Raw genomic sequence first — 26748 nt, 5'->3', positions numbered from 1 at the left:
ACACTGTGAGAGGCTGAGGTGGGAGGATCGCATGAGGCCAGGAGTTTGAGACCAGCCTGGGCAACATAGTAAGACCCCATCTCTACAAAAAAATTTAAAAAATCAGTCAAGCATGGTAGCACTCACATGTAGTCCCAGGTCTTCTGGTAGATGACGTAGGGAATTGTCTGAATCCAGGAGTTTGAAGCTACAATGAGCTATGATCACACCACTGCATTCCAGCCTGGGGGACAGAGCAAGACCCTGTCTCTTTAATAACAAACAAACAAACAAAAAAATTGGTCTCAGAATGTAGTAGAATGATGGCATTTCAAAAAGGAAATTCCAATATTTAGATGAATCCTATTCATTCTTTCCTATGACGTAGCCCTTGATTCTATCTCGCCTAATAGATTTTTTTTTAAATTTCCACTGAAATGCAGATAAATACACCTGTGTTAAGGCTAATGTAACCTAAATGGTTCTTGTGTAAAAATATTTTGATTTCAGCAGGGCTTCTTGACACTTAATCTGAAAGTTAGAAGTTGCTGAAAGAAGAGAATTTAAAATAAGAGAATGAAATGAAGACTTTGGAAAGTCCTCACGGGTGGCCCTCTGCCGTTTCCTATCTGAGGGTGTTACGGTACTTGAGAGGGCGATGGCAATTAGCCTTTTTGCCTATGTGAGGGTATCCATTTCCTGGTCCTGTAAACTAAACAAAAAACCATGTGTTCATCATGACATGGCCTAAAAAGGCTCAATGACTCCCTGGAACCCAATCTTACAAAATTCTGTTTTGCTATTTGCCTGCTTGTTTTTTTTTCAACCACTGCTCTCCCCTCAGCATTACGATGGGTATCTATATTATGGGATGATTTTTTCCCCAGAGCTGAAATTATTGCAGATATATACAATGACATGTGTTCCCCTTGCCCTTTTTAGAAATATCTGCAAAAGTATTTCTTTCCCTTAGCAAAGTAGGTATTCACTGTGGACATTCAAAGTAATTGATTAGGAAAGAGTTTTACATGAGGCGGTCTGGAAACAGGAGTGACCAGGACTTGTAACCATAGAGTTTTGAGTACCTAGGATCCTCAAGCCACGTAGAATACCTCGGCCTCACTCTGCTTTCCTCTCTGAAGTATGTAGCAGAGCCCAGGGTTAATTAGCAAGTTGGCTTTGAGCTCTGGGAGCCCAGAGAAGTATAAGATAATCTTATGATCAGATACTGCTAGAGTGTGAAATCAGGTACAGTTTCTGTAATGTGTAATTCACATTACAGATTCGTAATGTGAGTTGCATCTTGCTCCTGTTTGCAGAATTGTATTAAAGCAGTGTCCATATAGTCATACATATGGATGAACACACACCCTCCAACAGTACAGTTGTTAACATATTCTAGGACATAGATTTGATGAAAAATGTCTGGGGACTTTGAGGTAAGCTAATCTTTTGTTTTCTGCTTTGGAGGAGAGTATGGAAAAGAAAAAATGATGGCGTTTACCAGGAAGCAAGATTAAACAAAATAATTTGCTTCCCTTTGAGTTGATTAGTAGGTAATATGAAGATAGACGTACGTAGTAATCTTTATTTTTACAAGTAGTGACTTCCAGAGTGATCTAAAAATACACTTTTCTGCTATGTAAAACAAGAAAAACAATCAGTCCAAACTATAATGACAAACATGAAACATACCTAGTTCACAGCAGGCACTTCCTGTTGTTTGCTAAACATTCAGAAGGTGTGAGCCCTGCCATTCTGTCTTTTTGTGTTTCACAGGGTTTTCACTTTCTTCTGTGGAAGAAGATGGTATTCGAAGGCTGTACGTGAATAGTGTGAAGGAAACCGGTTTAGCTTCCAAGAAAGGTAAGTCAGTGAAGGAGGGCTGGTCTGTCTGTCTTAAATGCCCTTTGGGGCTTCTCTAGTTTTTGAAGGAGAAAGATATGCCCAAAGGATTCATTTGTGGAAAGTATTTGAACATTTTCTCATTGAAAACCCTTCCAGGGAATATGCATTTTATTCCATTAACTTAAGTGTACCAGAAAGGTCATATTGTTGAACTTTTTTTTTCTTTTTTTAATTTTTAGAGACAAGGTTTTGCTCTATCACCCAGGCTGGAGTCCAGTGGCACAATCATAGGTCACTGTAGCATCGAAATCCTGGGCTCAAGCCACCCTCTCACCTCAGCCCCCCAGGTCACTAGGGGAGTACAGGTGCATGCCACCACACCTGACTAATTTATTTACTTATTTGTTTTTCAGAGTCAGGGGTCTTGCTGTGTTGCCCCGGCTGTTCTTGAGCTCCTGGGCTCAAGCGATCCTCCTGTCTCAGCCTCTCAAGTCACTCATTTTTGGATTTTAAACTGATTGAGCCCATTACCCTGGGGCTGGTGGGAAATTCCATTCTAATCATGTGGTCGTCCTTCTCCATCTTCTAGGATGGTGTGGGGATCCTGGGGGGGTTCTTCCTGGAGCAGGGCGTGGGGGAAGACACCTCTGTACTTTGGTCCTCACTGGTCACAGCTGACATTGGCTATTGCCTGAGCCTGCAGAGCTCTTTCAAACCAGTTGTTCTGTTGCTTCCGTTCATAGAAGAATCTGCGAAAGTTGAGAACCTAGGGATTTGAGATCCAGCCTCCCTCCCCTTCCTTAGAGAGCGCTTCCCTGCTACATCCTGCCTGTTTCATTTTAGCCCTTAAATGGCCCATAATGCATTTGGGCTACTTGGGGAACCCCAACTCTCCATCCTTTTTCTACCCCTGGAAAGTCTTTGCAACCTAGATGATTTGCTCACAGTGCTAATTTCTTAGAGCTACTGTAATAAACTGTTACACACTGGGGGGCTTAAAATAACAGAAATTTATCCTCTCACCGTTTAGGAGGCCAGAAGTCTGAAATTAAGGTATTGGCAAGATTGATTTCTCTGAAGCCTCTGAGGGAAGAATGGCTTCATGCCTCCTTCTGGTTTCTGGTGTGAAAGCAACACTTGGCATTCTGTGGCTTATGGCTGTATCACTCCAATCTCTGCCTGAAGTCACATGGCTTCTGCCCTGTGTGTCTCTCTGTGTCATTAACATGGCTTTCTTATAAGAACATCAGTCATTGGATTTAGGACCTACACTAAATCATTGTGAGTTCATTGTAACTTTCGTGTGTAATAGTATATAATTATGTGTAATTATTATATAATTATAATGATGATATTGTAATTATTATAATATTATATAATGATATATAATATATTAATATAATATATAGCTATATGATATATAATATATTATATTAATATATAATATATAATGGCATATATTAGCATATTATATATAAATATATAAGCATATAATATATAAATATAGAATATATTAATACATTATATAATAATCGTTAATATAATTATATATAATTATATAACATAATTATATATAATTATATAGCATAATTATATATAATTATGATGTGTAATTATTATATAATTACAATGATTATATTATTACAATTTCATCTGTGATATATATCTATCCCTATTTCCAAAGAAGGTTGCATTCTGACATTCTAGGTGGACAGGGACTCTATTCGACCCACTATACTCGCTGTAAATAAATGGGACAGGTAGGTAGGGCTGGATTGTTTCTTTCTTCTTGCTATGGGATTTGTAGTTTCATCCAAGAAGTGGCAAAATAATACGTATTGAATGTCAGAGATCAACACATCCAGATCAACTGTGCTTAGATGTACTTACCTTGCATCTGTTGTGTTAACTACTGCTGAATGGAGCAGAGAAGGGAAATTGAGTGCTGATCTTCGCCACTGCCTTTTTTGTCCTGGTTCAGCTGAGTTCTGGGTAGTTCATGGCTTGCAAAGCTACATGTGCAGGTTATATTGACCTGTCCTGTAAACACTGGAAAAGCACAACCGCGGACTTGGCTATGCATGGAAAGGCAAAGGTGTGACGAGTGAGAAATAAAGTCAGGATAATTTATCTGCTGCTGACTGTCACAGAGGAGCATTTTCCTTCTTTTTCCTTCTATACTTTCTAGGCCATAGGCAGCCTGGGGCCAGAGTTTGACCCAGTCACTGAGCTGTATCTCAGCTAAGAGCAGAGATGACAGGATTTCTTCCCCTTCAAGCCCAAAGACTGATTTTTATCTCTTTCATCACAATGAGTGTGCCGGTTTGCGTGGCACGGGGGTGGGGAATCTACCGCTCTGGTTTCAGTCACATCCTGTTTTAGTTCTTTGAATCTGAGAGCCCTGGTGTTAAATGAAGATGAACGGTCATCCGTACTAACCCCCTTGCTCTGTTCTCAACAGATGCAAGAGTGATGTCCATTCTGTCCTCCTGGTCCACAAACACGATCCCAATACCTGGCATGTCTAGAAAGATATTGGGGGTATTTTATGTTAAATTTAGCTGTGAATTGGCCGGGCACGGTGGCTCACACCTGTAATCCCAGCACTTTGGGAGGCCAAGGTGGGCGGATCACCTGAGGTGAGGAGTTCCAGACCAGCCTGGCTAACATGGTGAAACCCTGTCTGTACTAAAAATACAAAAATTAGCTGGGCATGGTGGTGCGCACCTATAATCCTAGCTACATGGGAGGCTGAGGCAGGAGAATCACTCGAACCGGGGAGGCGGAGGTTGCAGTGAACTGAGATCGCGCCATTGAACTCAAGCCTGGACAACAAGAGCAAAACTCCGTCTCAAAAACAAAACAAAACAAAAATTAGCCAGGCATGGTAGCACATGACTGTAGTCCCACCTACTCAGAAGGATGGGAGAACCCGGGAGACAGATGTTGCAGTGAGCCAAGATCGTGCCACTGCACTTCAGCCTGGGCAACAGAGTGAGACTTCGTCTCAGAAAAAATAAATAAATAAAAATTTAAAAAAATTTGGATCATCTGAGGTCAGCAGACCAGCCTGGCCAACATGGTGAAACCCCGTCCCTACTGAAAATACAAAAAATAGCTGGGCGTGGTGGTGAGTGCCTGTAATCCCAGCTACTTGGGAGGCTGAGGCAGGAGAATCGCTTGAACCTGGGAGGCAGAGGTTGCAGCGAGCCAAGATCGCACCACTGCACTTCAGCCTGGGCAACAGAGTGAGACTCCGTCTCAAAAAAAAAAACAAAAAAACTGATTTCAGATATTTTAGAAACCTGAATAAGGATGTCCAGGGCGTGTGACTCTGTGAAGCTGGGAAGCGAGAACTTCTTTGTAGGGTCATTTTCTGCAGAATCTGAGTGGGATGCCCGAGGGCCTGGGAGGCTTCTCGTTCCTGCAATTTATCTTTGCCTGCCCTTCGCTCACTCCCTTTTTCAAGTTGGTTTTTCCATATTGGTGTATAAAATTAGAAATTGGGCTCCTTTTCTCTCCCTAGCTGAAAGGATTATTTTATTTTCTTTCATGTTCTTCCCAACCTCTCCATTTCTCAGGCTGCTGGAATGTTCTTCCAGTGCCAGTTTGAACTGCACCTTGGTGTCTCAACTTCCTGTTCTTCTAGGTTGGGCTTGTTCATGGTCGTTCCCTTGGGTCCCAAACTTTGGCAATTCCCCTAGCAGATCCTTTGGGGATCTACCAAAAGAGATTCATCCCAAGGTTCAGATGTAGTTTGAAAACAAAACAAAAAAGGACAAAATGATTGCATTGGGTTCTTGAAACTGTCATCTCTAAGTGTATTTGGAATGAGACATTCTTACTTCTGTCCTCATAGCCAGAGTGAACGCCCTGCATTTTGGTTCCTTGGAAATAATCAATAGATATTAGCTGGCTGTGACTTAAGTGTGCACTGAGGCATGAACATGTACAAAACACAGTGATGGCAGTCATCAGAGAGCACTGCCATTCCCCGCTCGCCCCGCCCCAAAAGTGTAGGAAGATAACCGGAATTAATTAGCATTTGTGAGAAATTTGCAGATGCTTGGAACACACAGATTAATGAAGGAGTAAGTTTGTTTGCTTGATGTATGAAGGACCGGCTAGGCATGTTGTAACTTGCAAATCTAGAACCTTCAGAACCTGAGGCCCCTGTCCTCTCCTGAGGATCACTCCGGAGCACCGCAGCCTGTCTGCAGCAGCACCTGGGGCTGCGAGACCCACAGCAGGTGTGCCCTTTATAGCAGAGCTCCTAAGCTGTTGTGTTCTGATTATGTGTGTGAAATTAAACATTTTCCATCTTGCGTTGGCAGGCCTGAAAGCGGGAGATGAGATTCTTGAGATCAATAATCGTGCTGCTGACGCCCTGAACTCTTCTATGCTCAAAGATTTCCTCTCACAGCCCTCGCTGGGCCTCCTGGTGAGGACCTACCCCGAGCTGGAGGAAGGAGTGGAGCTGCTGGAAAGCCCGCCCCACCGAGTGGACGGCCCTGCCGACGTTGGCGAGAGCCCCCTCGCCTTTCTCACCAGCAACCCAGGTATGGCTGTGCAGGGTGCTGGGGGCGAGTCTGAACTCCGTTGTGCCACGACCCGGGGAGTTTATCACGCGGCTTGTGTGTTTCAGTGAGTGCCTCTGTCTGGCAGGTGGTATAAAATGTGTGCACAAGATGGGCTGATGACTGGCCCTGCATTTCCTGTTGAAATTTCAAAGGCGCAGGGAACTTTATTTTCTCATAGAACTGTTTTGCTACAAATCCACCTGTCACCCATGGGCAGCTTTATAATGCTTCTGCTGTTTCTCATTTTGGGGAAAGGTGAATATTTAGAAGACTTTGCTGTGGATAGAGATACAGAGGCACAGAAGTGTTGGGAATTGGGCCACGTGTGGTGGCTCGCACCTATAATCCCAGCACTTGGGAGGTGGAAGCAGGAGGATACCTTGAGGTCAGGAGTTTGAGACCAGCCTGGGCAACATAACGAGACTCTATCTCTCCAAAAAAAAAAAAAAAAAAAAAAAATGAGCTGGGCATAGTGGAGCACCTGTAGTTTCAGCTACTTGGGAGGCTGAGTCAGGAGGATCGCTTGAGCCCAGGAGTTTGAGGCTGCAGTGAGCTGTGATTGCACTGCTGCATTCCAGCCTGGGAGACAGAGGCCTGTCTCTTAAAAAAAAAAAAAGAAGAAGAAGAAGAGCAAGTGCTGGGAATCACATAAGATGCTGAGACTAAGTCCTACCTCTGTTCCTGCCTTCTCTATCGTCATCTTCCAAACCACCACTCAGCCCTGCTTTCCTGCTGTCTGAGAGAAGGACGTGAGTTGAGATGCTGAGAGGCCTAGAGTGGAAATGTGTGCAGAGCTCTGTTTGTCTTTTGGACTTTTTCAACCTAAAGACTGAACCCGAGCGCTTCAGTGACCCCCCTGCCCTGCCCTTCCTTCCTCTCCCCCTCCTTCTGTCAACCTGTGCTCATTCTACTAGAAGCAGCGTGAGTGCCACCTGCCTTTCGAAGTCTTCCTGGGACCCCATAGAGTTAGCTCTCTCCTCTGGGCCCCCACAACCCTGCAAATTTGACTTCCATATGGGCCCTCATTAGATCATGCGATTCTTACTTGCTTGTGTCTCTCTTTTCGCCTAAATGTGTTTCCTGAGACTGGGTTTGTATTCCTCATTTTTGTCTTCCCGGCTCTTTACATGTGGTTCGCTACATGGGTGGCCCTGTCTTGTTCAGCAAGAGAGTGAGTGAATGATGGAACAGATGAACAGCATAGATTACTATCATTTATTTCACCATGACCGGGTTCTCGGGTTTGGGTTGATTTAGTAAGTTGGGGTTTTGTCATTATTTTCTCTTTTCAAAGCTTGGGATACAAAAGGAGCGTTCTGTTCAAAATCTGAAATGGAAGGCTCTTGGGTACTTGGATATTCTTGCCCTGCTATTGTTGTTTTTCAAATCATTTTCTGAAGCTTGGCTTGCTAAGGAAGTTGGACCCCTCATTCTTTTGTTCATTGGCTCCTTGGAAGATTTTGACAAGTTGAAGCTTCAGAAAATTGATTGCTCTCAGTTACAGTTGACTTCCTTGACTCATTATGTTATTGTGGTCCCCACATCCCAATCAAATTTTTGAAAAGTGGCTCCAGTGAGTTGTGTACCCTTAATAAAGGAGAATGAAGACCATAAAGGCTGTTATTTCATGTGACCACAAGATGGCAGGCTCGATCCCACAAAACGGTTCACAGATACAGTTGTTTCTGGAATATGACTTTGAATGAGACATATTATGTTAGATTAGATTATTTAAAGGATTTTATAAGCTTGCACATATGTGCTATAAGCAACAGTGTGTACTCAACTTTCTTTGGATTTTTTTCTTCTGTCTGAGCCCTTCTTCTGGGTTACAGATACAAAAAAAAAAAAAAAGAAAAGAGGTTGGTAAACTATAATCCATAGGCTAAAAGCAGCCCACCGCCTGTTTTTGTAAATAAAGTTTTATTGGAACACAGTCATGCCATTCATTTACACCTTGTCTCTGGCTGTTTTCCTTCTGTAATGGCAGAGTTGAGTAGTTATGACAAGGACTTAGGGTCTGCAAAGCCAAAAGTATTTACTCTATGGCCCTTTACACATAAAATTCGCTGTCCCCGATGTAAAGTATGACTGAGATTGCTCACAATTTGTTTTTTTAAGGATAGACACTGTTAATGTTTTGGTCTATTTCTTTCTTCTTTTTTAAAAAAAGTCTACCGGGTGCAGTGGCTCACACCTGTAATCCTAGCACTTTGGGAGGCCAAGGCAGGTGGATCACCTCAGGTCAGGAATTTGAGACCAGCCTGGCCAACATGGTGAAACACCACCTCTATTAAAAATACAAAAATTAGCCATCCGTGGTGGCAGGCGCCTGTAATCCCAGCTACTCGGGAGGCTGAGGCAAAAGAATCGCTTGAACCCGGGAGGCAGAGGTTGCGGTGAGCTGAGATCGCACCACTGCCCTTCAGCCTGGGCGACAGAGCAAGATTCCGTCTCAAAAAAAAAAAAAATCTGTGTATGTATATGTACGTGTACATGTGTTTGCTTAAAAATCTATTAAAATACATTTAATAGAGTTTAAAATGCATTGAATAAATCTTGAAATTCATTTAAAAGATTTTAAAAATGCATTTTATATATATCTGTTTTATAAATATCTGAGTATTTCTGTGTATACAGTTGTTGTCTGGTCTTTTGTGTGGTGGAGTTTTAAACTAAACAACTGGACTTTACAACTGATCACGTTACCTCCTTCAGACCGCTCACCTTTGGAGACTGTGCGCTAAATCCATGGACCCTGCCATTATTTTAAAACACATTTAACTGCAATTTTGGGATCATCTTTGGAAGGTTTTTTTTTTTTTTCAATTAAGCGGCCATAACTCGGAGCTGATATTTTTTAAGTATTTACTATGTGCCAGGCATGGAGCTGAAAGTTTGATAATAACTATGACTCAAATTTTGTCCTCCAGTTTATGTTTTAGTGTAGTTTTTCGTTTTTTCATTGTTTTATCTTTTTTTTTTGAAATGAAGTTGCGGTCTTGTTGCCCAGGCTGGAGTGCAATGGCGCCATCTTGGCTCACTGCAACCTCCGCCTCCTGGGTTCAAGCGATTCTCCTGCCTCAGCCTCTTGAGTAGCTGGGATTCCAGGCACCTGCCACCTCGCCTGGCTAATTTTTGTGTTTTTAGTAGAGATGGGGTTTCACCATGTTGGTTAGGCTGGTCTCGAACTCCCGAAATCGGGTGATCTGCCCGCCTCGGCCTCCCAAAGAGCTGGGATTACAGGAATGAGCCACTGTGTGCGGCCACATTGCTTTATCTCTTAAAATTTTGTAGTTTTACAATCATCAAAAATCCTTCAGGCTGGGTGTGGTGGCTCACGCCTGTAATCCCAGCACTTTGGGAGGCCAGGGTGGGCGGATCACCTGAGGTCGGGAGTTCGAGACCAGCCTGACCAACATGGAGAAACCCCGTCTCTACTAAAAATACAAAATTAGCCAGGCATGGTGGCATATGCCTGTAATCCCAGCTACTAGGGAGGCTGAGGCGGCAGAATCGCTTGAACCCAGGAGGCAGAGGTTGCGGTAAGCCAAGATTGTGCCATTGCACTCCAGTCTGGGCAACAAGAGCAAAACTCCATCAAAAAAGAAAAATCCTTCAGAACAGAGTCTGCTTTGTCAAGTTAGGTAATCAGAATGACTCAGGAATAAAGCATGGAAGTAAAGCCACTGTATTGTTTTGTTGTTTTTGTTTTTGGTAAAGTTTCTAAACTGGCTTCAAAATTAGTAAATTTCAGAAGAATTCCTGGCCGGGTGCAGTGGCTCACGCCTGTAATCCCAGCACTTTGGGAGGCCGAGGCAGGCAGATCACGAGGTCAGGAGATCGAGACCATCCTGGCTAACATGGTGAAACCCCGTCTCTACTAAAAATACAAAAAATTAGCTGGGCAAGGTGGCGGGTGCCTGTAGTCCCAGCTACTCGGCAGACTGAGGCAGGAGAATGGCGTGAACCCCGGGGGCAGAGCCTGCAGTGAGCCGAGATCGCACCACTGCACTCCAGCCTGGGCGATAGCGAGACTCCGTCTCAAAAAAAAAAAAAAAAAAAAAAAGAATTCCTGAATACTTGGTCAAGTAGCAGCCCAATTGGACCTGCTGGTGGGGAGAAGGCATTTCACTTCCCCACCTGGGTCTCTGCCTATCTGCCTTCTAATTGCTTCTGCTTCCTAGTCCCCACTTAACAGTGGAAGATAAAAGTGGAGGCAAATAAACAGGATAAAATAACTGAAAGATTGCTCTGTGATGGGGCGGAGAGAAAGCAGTATCAGCAGACCGCTGCAGTTAAAATAGAAAACAACCGAGAAAATTTTGTACAATGGGCAGGATGGACTACAGCCTTAGTCTAAATTTAGAAGTAACAAAAATAGAAACATCCTGAGTGGCAGGTTTGAGGTTTGATGGGAGTAAGTTAAGGTGGATGATTGGTGTCCTCGACAGAGAGCCTTGCTGGGTCTCAGGGACCCTGGGGTCCACGTGAGTGCTGGCTGCTACCTGGCTGCTGGAGGCTTGTCCTGCAGAGCTCCGCCGTCTCACAAACTCAAGTGGTCAGACTTGGCCAGGTCCTCCCTTAAGGACCCTGAGTGAGTATGGGATTAGCTTTCAAAGTTGGATTATTTCTGAACTGCTTTCTCATAGAGAGGTTTGTTTCTTCTATGTAGAAGCATCACAGCCTAGTGGCGAAGATTAGGGCCTGGAACCAAGTTATTTGGAACTTAGTCCATTTCTTTGGAACTCAGTCATTGGTGGGGGGGACAGAGTCTCACTCTGTCGCCCAGCCTGGAGTGCAGTGGCAGGATCTCGGCTCACTGCAACCTCTGCCTCCCAGGTTCAAGTGATTCTCCTGCCTCAGCCTCCGAAATAGCCGGGATTACAGGCATCCGCCACCACGCCCGGCTAAATTTTGTATTTTTAGTAGAGACAGGGTTTCACCATGTTGGCCAGGCTGGTCTCGAACTCCTGGCCTCAGGTGATCCACCTGCCTCACCCTCCGAAAGTGCAGGGATTATAGGCATGAGCCACCATGCCTGGCCAGAAATCAGTCCATTTCTATGTTCATCAGCTTCATGACCTTGACCTGGTCATGCTTAATCCCTCTGTGCCTCAGTGTCCTCACCTGTAAAATGGGGATAATGCCACACTGTCATCTCACTGGGCTGTTGTGAGGACCAAATGAGGCATAAAAGTAAAGCATTTAGAATATTACCCAGTAAGCGCTCAATAAATGTTTTGTACCTGAAGCCATTGTCTTATGGGGGACATGAGGATTCCCTGGCCTATGACCAGAGATTGCTCTTTTTCAGTATTCTCCCTGCCTTCTACGCCACCTCAGTCTGCAACAGGTGAATTACCTGATAACTAAGTTTGTGAATTACAGCTTGTTCATATTTTCCTTTCTCGAGTAGAAAGACCTGAATGCTGTAGTCTAGAATGCTGAGGTTCCTGGGCCCTTTTTCAGAGCTCTTGAGTCACCTAGTGTGGGATGGGGTCTGGGTCTGCATTTGTTCCGGTGGTTGCTTCTAATGTCCAGCCCTGGTTGGGAGCCACTGCCTTAGGTCACCAACTCTTCCTGGTTACTGCTCCCTGTCCTTTTTCTTGTCTTGGTGGAATCATAAGATAATTGGAATTTTACGGTGACATGCAAACCTTCTATAGTTTCTTGATCACATTTTGTGATCTGCTTCATTGAGATTTTTTTGTAATGAAAATTTGTTAGGTGGTCCTGCAGTACATTCTCCATCCTCCCGTTCCTTGGTTTACGAGGGAAGCCTGCTGAATGGGTTGCCACGTTGGCTTAGAAAGCCAGGATCTGCATAAGGAGTGTCTATGCTGAGTGTTCTCTGTAAGACTCAGTTTCCTATCCTTGGCTGTTTGCCATCCCTGAGTTCTGGTTGCAGTCTTACTGGAGCTACTTTCATCTGTTTTGGTTTTTTTTTTTAAGCATTTGTTTTCATACGTATTGGTAGGAAAAAAAGGGAAGGATGTCTAGGACAAAAAGATAGTTCCTTCAGTGGCTGTTTTTATAAAAAGATCTTAGCAGTGAAGGGGAAGCTAGAATAGGAAGTTGCAGAACTGTATTTGTATGAGGTTTCAAAAAAGTCTCTCTTGTGTTCTTGTGTGATTAATTTTGAATACTGATCTTATCTAGCAATATTAACAATCTGGGCTAGGTAATGCTTTGCTGTGGGGAGCTGTCCTGTGTGTTGATGTTTAGCAGTACCCCTGCAAACCACTACAAGACAATAGTACGCCACCTCCCCAAGTTGTGCCCATCAAACATATCTTCAGACATTGCCAAAAGGCCACTGGGCAGCCAAATCTTACCCAGTTGAGAACTACTGGCCTAATTTATTAAAAGGTATAGCTCTATCACCCTTTTAGGGAAATGTTGCAGGGAACATCAATATAGGAAAGCAAAGCAAATCTAGATGTAAAACAGTTCTTAAAAAAAAGTTTTATAGGCCGGGCGCAGTGGCTCACACCTGTCATCCCAGCACTTTGGGAGGCCGAGGCAGGTGGATCACCTAAGGTCAGGAGTTCCAGACCAGCCTGACCGACATGGTGGAACCCCGTCTCTACTAAACATACAAAAATTAGCTGGGCGTGGTGGCGGGCGCCTGTAATCCCAGCTGCTTGGGAGGCTGAGGCAGGAGACTCTCTTGAACCTGGGAGGCAGAGGTTGCTATGAGCCAAGATCGTACCGTTGCACTCCAGCCTGGGCGACAGAGGGAGACTCCGTCTCAAAAAAAAAGTTTTATAAAGCATTTATTGAGAGAATTCCAACACAAATCCCCATTTATGGCCTTGTTTTTCCTTTTTACGTCAAGGAGAAAGCCAAGAAAAAATAAATGGAATTATGTAACAGTAATTATGCAAAACCTCAGCTTTTATGCAAATTATAAGAATCATAGTTCAAGTGACACCATTAGTGTCTTTCCAAAGTTTCAAATGCCTGTTTATCTCTCTCTTTGGGTTCACGTTCACTTTATTTTTGTGGTTCATACCGCCGTGCTGTGATTGTCCCTAGAATTCCACTTGACCAGTTGGGGCGAAGCAGGTGCCTTGGTTTACCTCAATGAGTAGCCCACAGGATTACAATAAAAGTGCCAGAGGCCAGGCGTTCGTTGTGGCTCACACCTGTAATCCCACCACTTTGGGAGGCTGAGGCGGGAGGATTACTTGAGCTCAGGAGTTTGAGACCAGCTTGGGCAACATAGTGAGACCTTGTCTCTACTAAAAATTTAAAAATTAGCCAGGCGTGGTGGTGTGCACCGGTAGTCCCAGCTACTCAGGCAGCTGAAGCAGGAGGATCACTTGAGCACAGAAGGTTGAGGCTGCAGAGATCCTTGATCATACCACTACACACACAGCCTGTGAGACAAGCAAGACCCTATCTCTAAAAAAGAAAGTAACAGGCTGGGCACGATGGCTCACACCTGTAATCCCAGCACGTTGGGAGGCTGAGGGTGGATCACCAGAAGTCAGGAGTTCAAGACCAGCCTGGCCAACACAGTGAAACCCTGTCTCTACTAAAAGTACACAAAATTAGCTGGGAGTGGTGGCAGGTGCCTGTAATCCTAGCTACTCAGGAGGCTGAGGCAGGAGAATTGCTTGAACCCGGGAGGTGGAGGTTGCAGTGAGCCGGGATCGCACCACTGCACTCTAGCCTGGACAACAAGAGCGAAACTCTCTCTCAAAAAAAGAAAAAGAAAAAAAAGGTAACAATTTTAAAAACAATAAAAGTTCCAGCGTTCCAAGAGCTGCTTCTTGTTCAAAAAGTGGTTATTCCTGCTGCTGTGTTGGAGAAAGCCAAGTGCGTGTGGCTAACAGCAGGCCCATGGCATGTTAAAGGCAATTAGGGCCAGCGCTGGAGTTGCAGAGTCAGACCCTTTGATAAACTTCAGGCGTGTCTGTCTGATGCCAAGTGGAAGCTTGTGCTCTGCAGTCCAGACCAGTGTCCCTCCTGCAGGAAGTAGATTAAGCAGCGTTTGTTGAACAGGAAAGGCCTCTGTGATAGCCGTGAAAGTCGAAGGCACCTTGTTTCAGAGTGAGGAATTGCCAAGTGCTGAGCACGGACAGCCGCTTGGTCTGCATGGGCAGGACGTGCCTCTGTGCAGTACCCGTGAAGTGTGAGGTTCTATTTTGGTCTGATGTTCCATGGAGATGGCCTGGAGCTCGATTCTGAAAACCGAGGACAGTCAGGCGGCAGGGAGGGGCGGCAAAGGAAGAGGAACTGCACAGATTTCTCTTCCCACAAACAAATATGGTCCAGGGCTTCAGATTCTCTGAAGTCTCACAGATACCCGGCAGCACATGGTCCTCTGTTTGTTTGTCGATAACATTTGGAGACACGCGCGCCTCGTAAACTGTCGGCCTGCTGTGCTTCTTGTCACACAGCACATGGCCTGCCTGCGTGGGCCCTGCTATGGCCGGGGGCGGGGTAACTTCCAGTGAGATTTGATTGATGACACCGTCAAATCCTGTGTGTGAAAAAAACATGTTTCGGAGACTGAGATGCTCTATTTTGATATTTTTAAAGATTATTAATGTATATTTGACTTTCACAACAAGCTAACAGGATTAGTAAGTTTTTATGGATTTTTAAATTTCTCTCTATAGGAAACAAAGACTGAGATTTTGTGACATTTGACTAAAAAGTTACTATTTTAAATCTACAGTTTTAATGGAATTTTGAATTTCTCTTTATAGGAAACAAAAACTGAGATTTTGTGACATTTGACTAAAAAGAAGTTATTTGTCTACCAAGTTCAAGTTGTAACATTCCTTTCTTTCTTTCTTTTCTTTTCTTTCTTTCTCTCTCTCTCTTTCTCTCGCTCTTTCTTTCTTCGTTTGTTTTTTAGCTTTGTTGGAGGGGTGAGTGTTTATGCTGATGTTATTATGGGTATTTATATGGAATTCTTAAAATCTTATAACAGTAAAATGACTGAAACGCAAAATAAAATTATATCCTATCAGTTGAGTTCCAGCTAAATATCTTTATTGACAGTGTCTAAGCTTTCTTTTGCCCCCACCCCCAATCGTTTTTTTTCCATCAGGGATTTAAACTCAGGCATTAAAAAGACCTTTTAAAAGTTTAGTGTTGTAATTGTTTCTCTTTGTCAATGTTTGAATTGGAGGGTCTGCTTAGAGCACATTGTTAAGACATCTCACGAGGCCAGAATTTTTTTTCTTCCTCCTTAAGCTTAAGTCCCACATGGACTTGAATGAAACCAAAGTAGATGTGTGTAATCTGGGAAATGAAAGGTCAATCTCAATGTGAACTGCACTAATATGTTTGTACTTCCCCAAATCTCCTCGTTGTCTGTCCTGTTGATGGTGCGTCAGAGGTACTGACTGCAAACGTTTTCGCAGTCACAAAAATATTACTGTAGGTAACTTAAAAGGCAAAGCATTGATTTTACCTGTTCACAACAATCAATTCTATTTACAGCGTTACCGCAGTTTTTTTTTCTTTCTTTCAAATAGAATTGGGGTTTCACTCTGTCACCCATGCTAGAGTGCAGTGTCACAATCATGGTTCACTGCAGCCTTGAACTCCTGGACTCGAGTGATCTCCTGCTCTAACCTCTCAAGAGTTTGGGATTACAGTTGTGAACCACTGCCCCGGGCTCTATAGCGGCTTTTGACTTGGCCTATGATCCCTGTCTGAGAGAGTCCACAGTCCTGCTCTGGGCTTCTTCATTCCCTGAGACTTTGTCTCTCTAGACCGAGCCCTCTTCCTCTCCCCGGGCCCCTGCTGCATGCCTGGCAGTGTGCTCAGTACTGGGATGTGGATGGGCATCCTGCTGGCTCTGCCTGCTTCTCCGGCCACAACTGAGCCTTATCTTCAGCTTTCTTCTCTCTCTGATTGGTAGCAGAGCTGTCGTGCTTTGTTTCCTGGTAAGTAGGTGGGGACAGGAATGTCCAGAACAAAGAGGATAATTCCTCCAATTTCTATCATTAGGGGAAAGCCGCTCACCTACTACTATTTTGAGTAGCACAGGGGAGGCTAGAGTAGGAAACTGCAAAACTCTGTTTGTATGGGATTAAAAAAAAACAAACAAACTTGATCATGTTGTTGTCTACACTTCTTAAGCTGGGAGTGTTTAGAGAAGGCCCTCAAGTATGGGAGTGAGAACAATGCCCTTTCCCACTTGAATTCCCTCTTCCTGCCATGCTGGTGTCTCTCCTCAGCTTCCTTGAAGCGTACCACTGTCACCTCCTGCTTTCTGGCTTTCTGGTATCATGAAATTCCCCCTCACCACTTATTGGTTATCTACTACCACATAACAAACCACTCTGAAACAACTGTTTTACTTGCTCACTGTTCTGTGGCTCAGCAGTTTGGGCCAGGCTCAGCTGGTTGGTTGTTCTGCTAACCTTCCCTGGAGTCACTCATGTGGCTCTGTGATCCAGTGACCTGACGGGCTGGAGGGTTTAAGATGGCCTTACTCACTCCCACGTATGGTGACTAAACAGCTGGGCCTCCTCTCCTTGGGGTCTCTCATGGGAGGTTACCTTGAGATTTCTTTGTATGGTGGGCTCAGAGTTCCCAGCAGGGCAAGACCAGAGACTGCAAAGTCACTTGAGGCCTTGGATCACAATTAACATATTATCAAAGCAAATCACAACACCAGCCCAAATTCATGGAGTGGCGAAATAGACATAAAAGTCTGTGCTTAAAGAGATGAAAGAAATAATCACTGTCATCTTTGCAAACGATCTGCTGCAAACTGCATTGCCCATTTTAATTCATTTTATTGATTTTTACCTTCAGTTAAGGGTAGAAAACATGACATGTGGGGATAAAAAAATATATGCTTTAGAATCAGATACGCCACCAATTATTGATTTGTAAGAGTTCTTTTATATTTTAGATGTTAACATTTTGTTAGTTATATGTATTGAAGATAACTTTTATCAGTCTGTGACATATCTTCTTGTATTTATGGTGCCTTTTTACAAACAAAAGTTTAATTTCAGCAAAATCTGAATTTTCAATCTTATACGGTTTGTACTCTTTATATCTTGTTTAAGAAATCTCTCTTTCCCCTGAAGTAATAAATGCTGTCTTCTGTATTTTCTTTTAAAAGATTTACAGTTTGGGCTATTCATACACTGATTTATATCTCTGGTACTGATTTTTGTGAATGGTGTGAGTTAGGTTCCAATGTTATGTTTCTTCACGTGGGTAATCTACCATCCTAGCATCATTTATCAAATATTCTATTCCTTTCTCACTGGTCTGCAATGGCACAACTGCTGTATTTCACATTTCCATATACAGATGGCCCCCAATTTTTTTTTTTTTTTTTTTTTTTTTGAGATGGAGTCTCACTCTGTCACCCAGGCTGGAGTGCAGTGGCACAATCTCGGCTCACGGCAACCTCCGCCTCTTGGGTTCAAGCGATTCTCCTGCCTCAGCCTCCTGAGTAGCTGGGATTATAGGTGCGTGCCACCATGCATGGCTAATTTTTGTATTTTTAGTAGAGATGGGGTTTCACCATGTTGGTCAGGCTGGTCTCGAACTCCTGACCTCATGATCCGCCTGCCTCTGCCTCCCAAAGTGCTGGGATTACAGGTGTGAGCCACCATACCTGGCCAGATGGTCCCCAATTTATGATGATTTCACTTAATGATTTTTTGACTTTATGATGGGTTTATTGGGACATAACCCCATCATAGGATGAGGAACATCTGCATAGGATGGAGGCTCTGTTTCTGAGCTCTCTGTTCTGTTAGCCTGTTGTGCACTGCTTTAGATTACTGTAATTTTATAATATGTTTTGAGATCTGGTAGGTAAAGTACCCTAATCTTGTTTTTCTTTTTTAAAACTGTCTTGGGTGTTATTGGCCTTTTTTTCTTTCATAAAATATTTAGTTCCAAGAAAAATGTTGCCAGTGTGGTCTGCATCCATACAGATTCTTTGGTATTGCTTGAAACTTACACTGTGGCCTAATATGTGGCCTATTTGCATAAATTGCTAATTCTTATGGAAAATGTATATTCACCAATTTCTTGGGAATAGGTTTGAAATGCATTCATGGATCAAGCTGTATAATTACTGATTTTTACATCTTCTGTATCCTGACTAATCGATTTTGTCTGACATTTTTGAGGCTTTCTTTATGTTTGCCTAATATAGTTTTCCAGCCTTTTAATCTTGTGTGTCTTTTGTGTTTAAGTCTATTGCTTCCATATAGCATGCAGCTGGGGCTTTGTTTTGCACTGTTTTTTTCTGTAATCTAAACATGAAGTTTTAGTATTACGTTTAGCCTGTTTTACATTTATTTAGAATATCTATGTATTTTTGTTTCTATTATCTTGTTTTGCTGAATTTGTCTTGCTTGTTTTTCTTTTCCTTTCCTGTCCTCTTCTAGGTTGCATTTATAAATTCTGCTTTCTCCTTTCAACCTGTATAATCTATTTCTGTTCTTTTAGTGTTTGATCTTAAAATTTTAAGATGATTATTAACAGAAACCAAAGTTAGTGTTTCTAGTTCCCTCTTGCATAAAATTATGAAATGGCTTTAAATATAATCACTTCCACCATTGTTTTAGTTACAGTTTTTTTTTTTTTTTTGCCCCCAAGTACCTTTTTTGGGGAGTTGGGGGGGTTGTCATATATACTAAGACTTACCTGTGTGTGTATCAGCTGTTTATCATTTTCTCTTGTATACCAGATCTTTTTCTTTCTTTCCCCACCTAAAAGTACATCCTTTAGCGAACTTTTTCAGTGAGATTCTGTTCATGATAAACTTTCTCATTCTTTGTTTCTCAAAAGTCTTAAAGTCTCCTTCGTGGATGATATTTTAGCTGAAAATGCAATTCCATATTGATAGTTTTAACATTTGAAGGTTTCTTTAGGAGCTCTAGTAAGTCAGTGTCTTCGGATAGATTTTCCAGTCTTCTCTCATTTCGTCAATTTACATCTCATCTATCGAGTGTTCATTTCATTGGTTATAATTTCTATTTCTAAAAATTCTATTAATTTACTTGGTGTTTTTTGAAATTATCTCTTTCTTCTTCTGTTTTAGTATTATTATTATTATTATTATTTTTTTTTTTTTTTGAGACGGAGTCTCAGTCTGCCAGGCTGAAGTGCAGTGGTGCGATCTTGGCTCACTACAACCTCTGCCTTCCAGGTTCAAGTGATTCTCCTGCCTCAGCCTCCCAAGTAGCTGGGATTACAGGCATGTGCCACCACCCCCGGCTAATTTTTGTATTTTTAGTAGAGATGGCATTTCACCATGTTGGCCAGACTGGTCTTGAACTCCTGACATCAGATGATCCACCTGCCTCAGCCTCCCAAAAGTTCTGGGATTACAGGCATGAGCCACCGTGTTCAGCCCCCTTTCTTCTTTTAAAAAAATATTTTAAGCATACTTATTTGACATTCTACATCTGATCATTGCGGTATCATTCCTTGGGGGTCTGATTTTGTCAGTTATTGTGTCTGTTGCCTCTTGCTCATAGTGATGTGTTGCCTCTTGTGTTTTATAATATGGGATTATGGGTTCTTCTTTGACCAAGCTCTATCTCTGGGTATTATATGATATCATCATTAAGAGTGAATTCTTCCAGAGTAGATTTGTTTTTGCTCCTACCAGATGCCTTGGAATACAAACACATGAAGTCAGTCCTATGATTAGAATGTCAGGGGGTCCGGCACAGTGGCTTACACCTGTAATCCTAGCACTTTGGGAGGCCAAGACAGGTGGATCACGAGGTTAGGAGATCGAGACCATCCTGGCTAACATGGTGAAACCCTATCTCTACTAAAAATACAAAAAATTAGCAGGGCGTGGTGGCAGGCGCCTGTAGTACCAGCTACTCAGGAGACTGAGGCAGGAGAATGGTGTGAACCCGGGAGGTAGAGCTGGCAGTGAGCCGAGATTGCGCCACTGCACTCCAGCCTGGGCCACAGAGTGAGACTCCGTCTCAAAAAGAAAAAGAAAAAGAATCTCAGGGAACAGGCCGGGCCTGGTGGCTCATGCCTGTAATCCCAGCACTTTGGGGGGCCAAGGTGGGCAGATCACCTGAGGTCAAGAGTTCAAGACCAGCCTGGCAAACATGGCAAAACCCCATTTCTACTAAAAATACAGAAATTAGCCAGCGTGGTGACAGGCATCTGTAATCCCAGCTACTCAGGAGGCTGAGGCAGGAGAATCACTTGAACCCATGGGGCGGAGGTTGCAGTGAACTGAGATCACACCACTGCACTCCAGCCTGGTCGACAGAGTGAAACTACGTCTCCAAAAAAAAAAAAAAAGAATCTCAGGGAAGAAACCTGCTGTATTCCTTTTCCACCCTCCTACCCCAAAGTATAGGCAGAATTTCTTTTTCCATCTCTTTTTCTTTTGCCAGTGAGCACTTTTTTCTTTTAGTCTATGTCTTTTTAGACTGAGGGGTGTAGCCCCTCAGGGGAACCATATGAATGTGGGAGATTCACTTCTAACTCCTGAAGTTGTACTGACCCAAGCCCTGTTTTCTGTATCATGTATCATGGGCTTACGGTTAAAACCGAAGGCTCCAGGGAGTGGGTCTCAAACTGGGTGGTGCTGCTGTTGGGAAATGTGTGGGTACATTTTTGATTGTCACATTGGCAATCAAGGTGCTCAGGAGCCAGGGAGCCTAGTGCCAAGTGTACCTACCAAGTGCACAATTCTGTCCCAAAAGAATTGTCCCCCTGCTAACACCAACAGGTTCTCACACCCTGTGGGAAACGCTGTTTTAGGGCTTGGGGATTGATGGATATACTTAGGCTGCCATAGCATGGACACTACCCCACTTCCTTTATCAACTTTGTCTTCTTCATCTGGGCTTTGGAGAGTTTTCAGAGCTCAGCTTTGTTTAAAAAGGACATTTGTTTTACTTTATTTAGCATTTCTAAGTGTTTTGTAGATTTATTTGTTTGCTCTTCAGGAAACCTGGCTCTCACCAGTATTATTAAAAATGAAAATCCAGCCGGGCACTGTGGCTCATGCCTGTAATCCCAGCACTTTGGGAGGCCGAGGTGGGCGGATTCAGGAGTTCAAAACCAGCCTCGCCAACATGGTGAAACCCTGACTCTACTAAAAATACAAAAGTTAGCCAGATGTGGTGGTGCACGCCTGTAATCCCAGCTACTGGGGAGGCTGAGGTAGGAGAATCACATGAACCCAGGACTCAGAGGTTGAAGTGAGCTGAGATTGCACCACTGCACTCCAGCCTGAGTGACAAGAGTGAAACTCCATCTCAAAAAAAAAAAAAAAAAAAAAAAAAAGGAAATCCTTTTATTTGCTTTCCCACTATTTTATGAGCATCAGCTATCCTAGGCATTGTGAGCGATGGGATGGGCAGGGTTACAGCATTTCTCTGCACAGTGTATGGGTTGTTCAACTCCAGGAGGTTGTGATTCTGCAGACCACAATGTGAAGGGGGCCTCTGTCAGTCGTGCCTCCTGGCTGCTCCAGACGTCCCACTGAGGTTGCTGTGGTTCCTGTGATCAGAGCACTGAGTGCTGTTGCCATTGTGTTCCCAGATGAGCTTGTCAGCTGTTCCACATCAGGGATCAATACCTGTACCTAGGTCATTGCCCATGTGCAAAATATTCAAGCACTTTTGCTTTGGCAATGGCAGTTGGCATAGATGATATCTGCCAAGTTAACTGAGCTTCCTTCTTTGACCACTACCACCTTAAGAGCAAGTAATGAGTGATCGAATACTGAAAAATAACACAAGAACATCCAAGAGCCAGAGCCAAAAGGTGGGGAAACACACAGAAACCTCTAAGCCATTCAGGGTACACTCACTTAGTTGGTGCTTCATTCCAGAGAAGAAAGGGATGGTAGGAGGCAGCATTGGTGCCAAGTTTGCTCAGGGGTCCACTTCCTCCCTAACTTTCCTGGCCAGCTTGGACCTGAATAGAAAGTGTTGCCAGGCAGCTTACGGCTGTAATGGTGTCATTGGAGCAAGGTAGCCACTTTGCAGACGGAATCTTTCATCTAAAGCATCAGAGGCTCCTTCTGCTCCCATTTCTTCTCTTTCCTTCTCTCTTGTCTGGTTATATTGATAGTGCTCTAGTCCGTGATCCAGTGCCTCATATTTTAGGACAGTGATACTTAATCCACTGTCTTCTCAGATTCAATTAGAGAAGGTTTTTAATGTTCTAGAGTCTTTCTATTCCAAGTGTGGTCCATGGACCTGCAGTTTTGATTAGTATTATTCGGAGCTAGTAAGGAACACACAATCTTAGGCCCAACCCCATGCCTGTTGAATGAGAATCTGCATTTAACATGTTCCCCTGGGGATCCAGATGCTCTGTCAGTTTGAGAAGCACCCCAGAGGAAAGTGATCCTCATATTCTCTTCTCAATGCAGAGGACCACTATAGAGAACCACTGTGGTGGGCACTCAGTAAATAGCAAAGGAAGAAAGTTGCTTGCACTTTTGCACAGAATATCATGGGAAGAGCAGGTATTATAAGATGTTTATAGTTTGCCAGACTTGGCAAAAACAGACGTTGCAGGATTTTTCAGGTAATGGATATGGGACAGTCATTTTTTTTGTTGTACTGTTCTCAGTATGGCTTATTTAATTATTTTAGTAATTAATGAATTAATTAATCAATTTGCTAATTGTAAAATCAACAAAATCAGTTAATTTTTTAGTATATAATATATATATTCTTTTATTATAAATTATTATTGTCTTAACTTAGGCTGTTGTAACAAAATACCATAAACTGAGTGGCTTAAACAACACTCATTTATTTCTTATGGTTTTAGAGCCTGGGAAGCCCCATCATCTGGGTACTAACCAATTCAGTTTCCTGGTGAGGGCTCTTTTCCTGGCTTACAGACGGCTGCCTTCTTACTGTGTCCTTACATGGTAGAGAGAAAACGAACTCTGGTTTCTATCTCTTCTTATGACACTAATCTCATCCATGGGGACCCCACCCTCATGACCTCATCTAAACTTAATTACTTCCCAAACATCCCTCTTCTAACTACTATTACATTGAGGGGTAGGTCTTCAACATAAGAATTTGTATGGGGGGAGACAAAGACATTCAATCCACAACAATTATTATTTATTATGAAAAATATAAAGTAATAATACTAGTAGTAACAGTAACAACTATCATTTTAATTTGATTGAGCCCAGGTGATGGAGCTTGTACTTGGAGGGTCTTACAGTATATGTACATGTCATGAGCGAGATTCCTTGTCCCCCTCACACAGGGGTGGCTTTTAGCAATTACTGTCCATGTTGACCCACATTTTCTTCTGATTTCATCTGACAGGGCACAGCCTCTGCAGCGAGCAGGGCAGCAGTGCTGAGACCGCTCCAGAGGAGACCGAGGGGCCAGACTTGGAATCCTCAGATGAGACTGATCACAGCAGCAAGGTGAGAGATTTTCATTTTCGCATCCCATGCTTTGAACCACTGAAGAATCACAGCTGACAATGTCACCTACACAGCTGTATGTGGTTACCAGGCCTCTCCATGGACGAAGTGTTTTTGCTTCTGAGATGTTGCTGAATAGCAGGAAATGAAATCCAAATTATAGCCTTGGTAACAAACCTGTATGTGAGAATATAAGGGAGAAATCACTTGTAATGAAATAAAATCCCTTTTCTTAAATTTCTGCCACTGCTGGAGCTCCCAGTTAATGCCATAATTTTATTCCATTTCCCTATTACATCTTCATTTGTGTAGGATGAAACAGCATCCAAAGTATGTGGGATTGAGTCAGCTATGCTTTCTTGCTACTTAGGGTTTCTGTAATGAACTCCTTTTGAATTACCTGCATTCAGCTCTTGTTAAAAGTGAGCAACTTTTATGTTAAAGGGAAAGAAACCATATTTTAAAATTAATCCAAATACACTTTCCCTTAGTTGAACATAGTAAGAAAGTTCTCCTGACTTTTTGGTGCAAGACACTGAAATTGTTGCCCATAATTTTTTTTTTTTTTTTTTTTTGAGACGGAGTCTCGCTCTGTCGCCCAGGCTAGAGGGCAGTGGCGTGATCTCGGCTCACTGCAAGCTCCGCCTTCCGGGTTCACGCCATTCTTCTGCCTCAGCCTCCCGAGTAGCTAGGACTACAGGTGCCCGCCACCACGCCCTGCTAATTTTTTGTATTTTTAGTAGAGATGGGGTTTCACCGTGTTAGCCAGGATGGTCTTGATCTCCTGACCTCGTGATCCACCCGCCTTGGCCTCCCAAAGTGCTGGGATTACAGGCGTGAGCCACTGCACCCGGCCTGTTGCCCATAATTTATCATGCTTCTATTCCACTTCATAAAGAGTTCCATGGGTCAGTAGCCTCTTTTACCGCAGTCTTCAAAACACAACCCAACTTAAAACCTCTGTGTTACCTGAATCCAAATGACACTGCCCCCCCAAAAAAAGCAATTGCGTGTGATTTTGTTTCCATACTTATTCATCTTTTTCTATAATGTTGTTGAGATATTTATATTTCTCTACGATCTCTCATTTTTTTGCTTGACACTTACTAGTCACTTAACCTAAGCAAATCACATAACTGTATACTTTTGTTTTCTCATCTGCAAAATCAGGGTGATTCTTACCTTTGCTTGGAGATTGGATTTTTGGGTGGGTCAAATAATATAACTATGAGAAAGCACATTGATAATGGAAAAATGCTTTTCAAACATGAACTATTATTTTGAAAACCTACGTTTGGACATTTCCTGTTTTGATTCCCCCTGTATGTGTATATTCTGTAGGACTTTCTTGTGTGCACATATTTGATTCTTCAGTATCTTTTATCCATAGTTGTTTCTCTTTCCTGACTGTAGGATCTTCATTCTCAGTGTCTTTTTAAGTTGGGCACAATATAAAATTTAATATTTGAAAGCAACATTAATATTTATAGACTGAAAGGCATTATGTTGTTGGTTGTTAATTAAAAAGCAGATCATTGGAAATGCACGTTTCCTTTTAAGGCAAATTAAAAAAACCAACTGCTTAAAGTTCCTTTTTATTTAGGTGACCCTTACATTTCTTTTACCCACTTACTTTTGTGGGGTCGGTCAGTTGTCCTCAGGAGAAACAGATATTTCTATACTGATGTAAGACAATTTGAAGGGTATCTATTAAGTTACAGTATTATAAGGACTAAAAATATTAATTTTCAATTTCTAACTGGATTTAGGCAAATAGCTATTTTTCCTGTATCTAAAACATTTATTTCTGAACACTTAAAAAGTATTGGATCCAAAATGATTAGGTCATTTTTACTTTACTGTGATAGGTCAGTGTTCTCATCTCCTTGTGGATTTTGAGAGAGATCGTTTCCGTGTTAAATATAGTGAGTCATGAGGTCATAAACAGAGTCCTGTATAATATGAGGTTCTGGCAGTGGAGAGGACGGAAGAGGCTCCAGGGCTTTGCTGACTGGTCCCATGTGTCGCTCTGACTCCGTGGTTCTTTTTCCAGAGAACAAGGCTCTTGAACTTATCTGGAACATGAAGGGTCAAATATAGAAATAGATGGTGCTGTTCGAAGATTTTCTTGTAGAAATTCTTAGTGGGCTTTCTAAAAAGGGACAGAATTTTCTCAAAATTATTGACAAGCTGCTCGGGAGGCTGAGGCAGGAGAATTGCTTGAACCTGGGAGACAGGTTGCAGTGAGTCAAGATCTCGCCACTGCACTCCAGCCTGGGAGACAGAGTGGGACTCCATCTCAAAAAAAAAAAAAAAAATTAAGAAGTTTGGGTGATGATTTGAATATTTTTAAAGATCATGCAGTAGACTGCATTCAAACCATAAGTTCATATTTCATTCTGCTAGGTTGGATGTGGGGAGCACTGTGTAATTCTGTGTCCAAAATACTACCTGGTTTTGCTTTGATTCAGACTTCATCTTCTCTATTTGAAATTTTGTCACGCAACTCAAATTAGTTAGCTAAAATAACCTTTGGTCAATTAAATTTCTCACTTAGGGTATTTGAACGCAAAAAGCTTAAATGAGCAGTTCTTGGTGGCTGGGTTCTACTGTGTGTTATTAATAGTAAATGAGAAGTAATACTTATTTAAGGTCTTGTATATATTAGGCACTGTTCCATATTAGCTCATCTTAGCCTCACAACACTCTTGAGAGAGATACTATTATTTGCCCTATTTTATAGATGAGGGCACTGGAACAGAGAGGTTAAGCGACTTGCTGAAGGTCACACAGCTCTGTGATGACAAAACCGGGATGCAAACCTGGTTTGGCTCCAGGTCTTGCCTTGTTAGTGGCTATGTTAAAACTACCTTGTGTCCAGATTGTTAACATCTGGTTTTAAATACTGGGCTTCATAAAAAGAAGGAATTAATTTAT

At 42.7% G+C, this 26748-nt stretch overlaps 1 protein-coding gene across 4 annotated transcripts in view; it reads left to right on the top strand.

Annotated features, from left to right (window-relative positions):
• TIAM1 (TIAM Rac1 associated GEF 1) overlaps nt 1-26748 on the top strand; it is a 222193-nt gene that overhangs the window by 151820 nt on the left and 43625 nt on the right. For all 4 annotated transcript variants that reach the window (XM_009451179.5, XM_063803682.1, XM_054675302.2 and 1 more), the window contains 3 exons: nt 1759-1845; nt 6162-6386; nt 23708-23811. In XM_009451179.5, the coding sequence (XP_009449454.2) occupies nt 1759-1845; nt 6162-6386; nt 23708-23811 (416 nt within the window). The remainder of the gene's footprint in view (nt 1-1758; nt 1846-6161; nt 6387-23707; nt 23812-26748) is intronic.

This window comes from Pan troglodytes, chromosome 22 (genome assembly GCF_028858775.2).
Source record: "Pan troglodytes isolate AG18354 chromosome 22, NHGRI_mPanTro3-v2.0_pri, whole genome shotgun sequence".
NCBI lineage: Eukaryota > Metazoa > Chordata > Mammalia > Primates > Hominidae > Pan > Pan troglodytes.
Note: the sequence above shows the minus strand (reverse complement) of the source record. Positions and strands in the feature narration are given on the sequence as shown.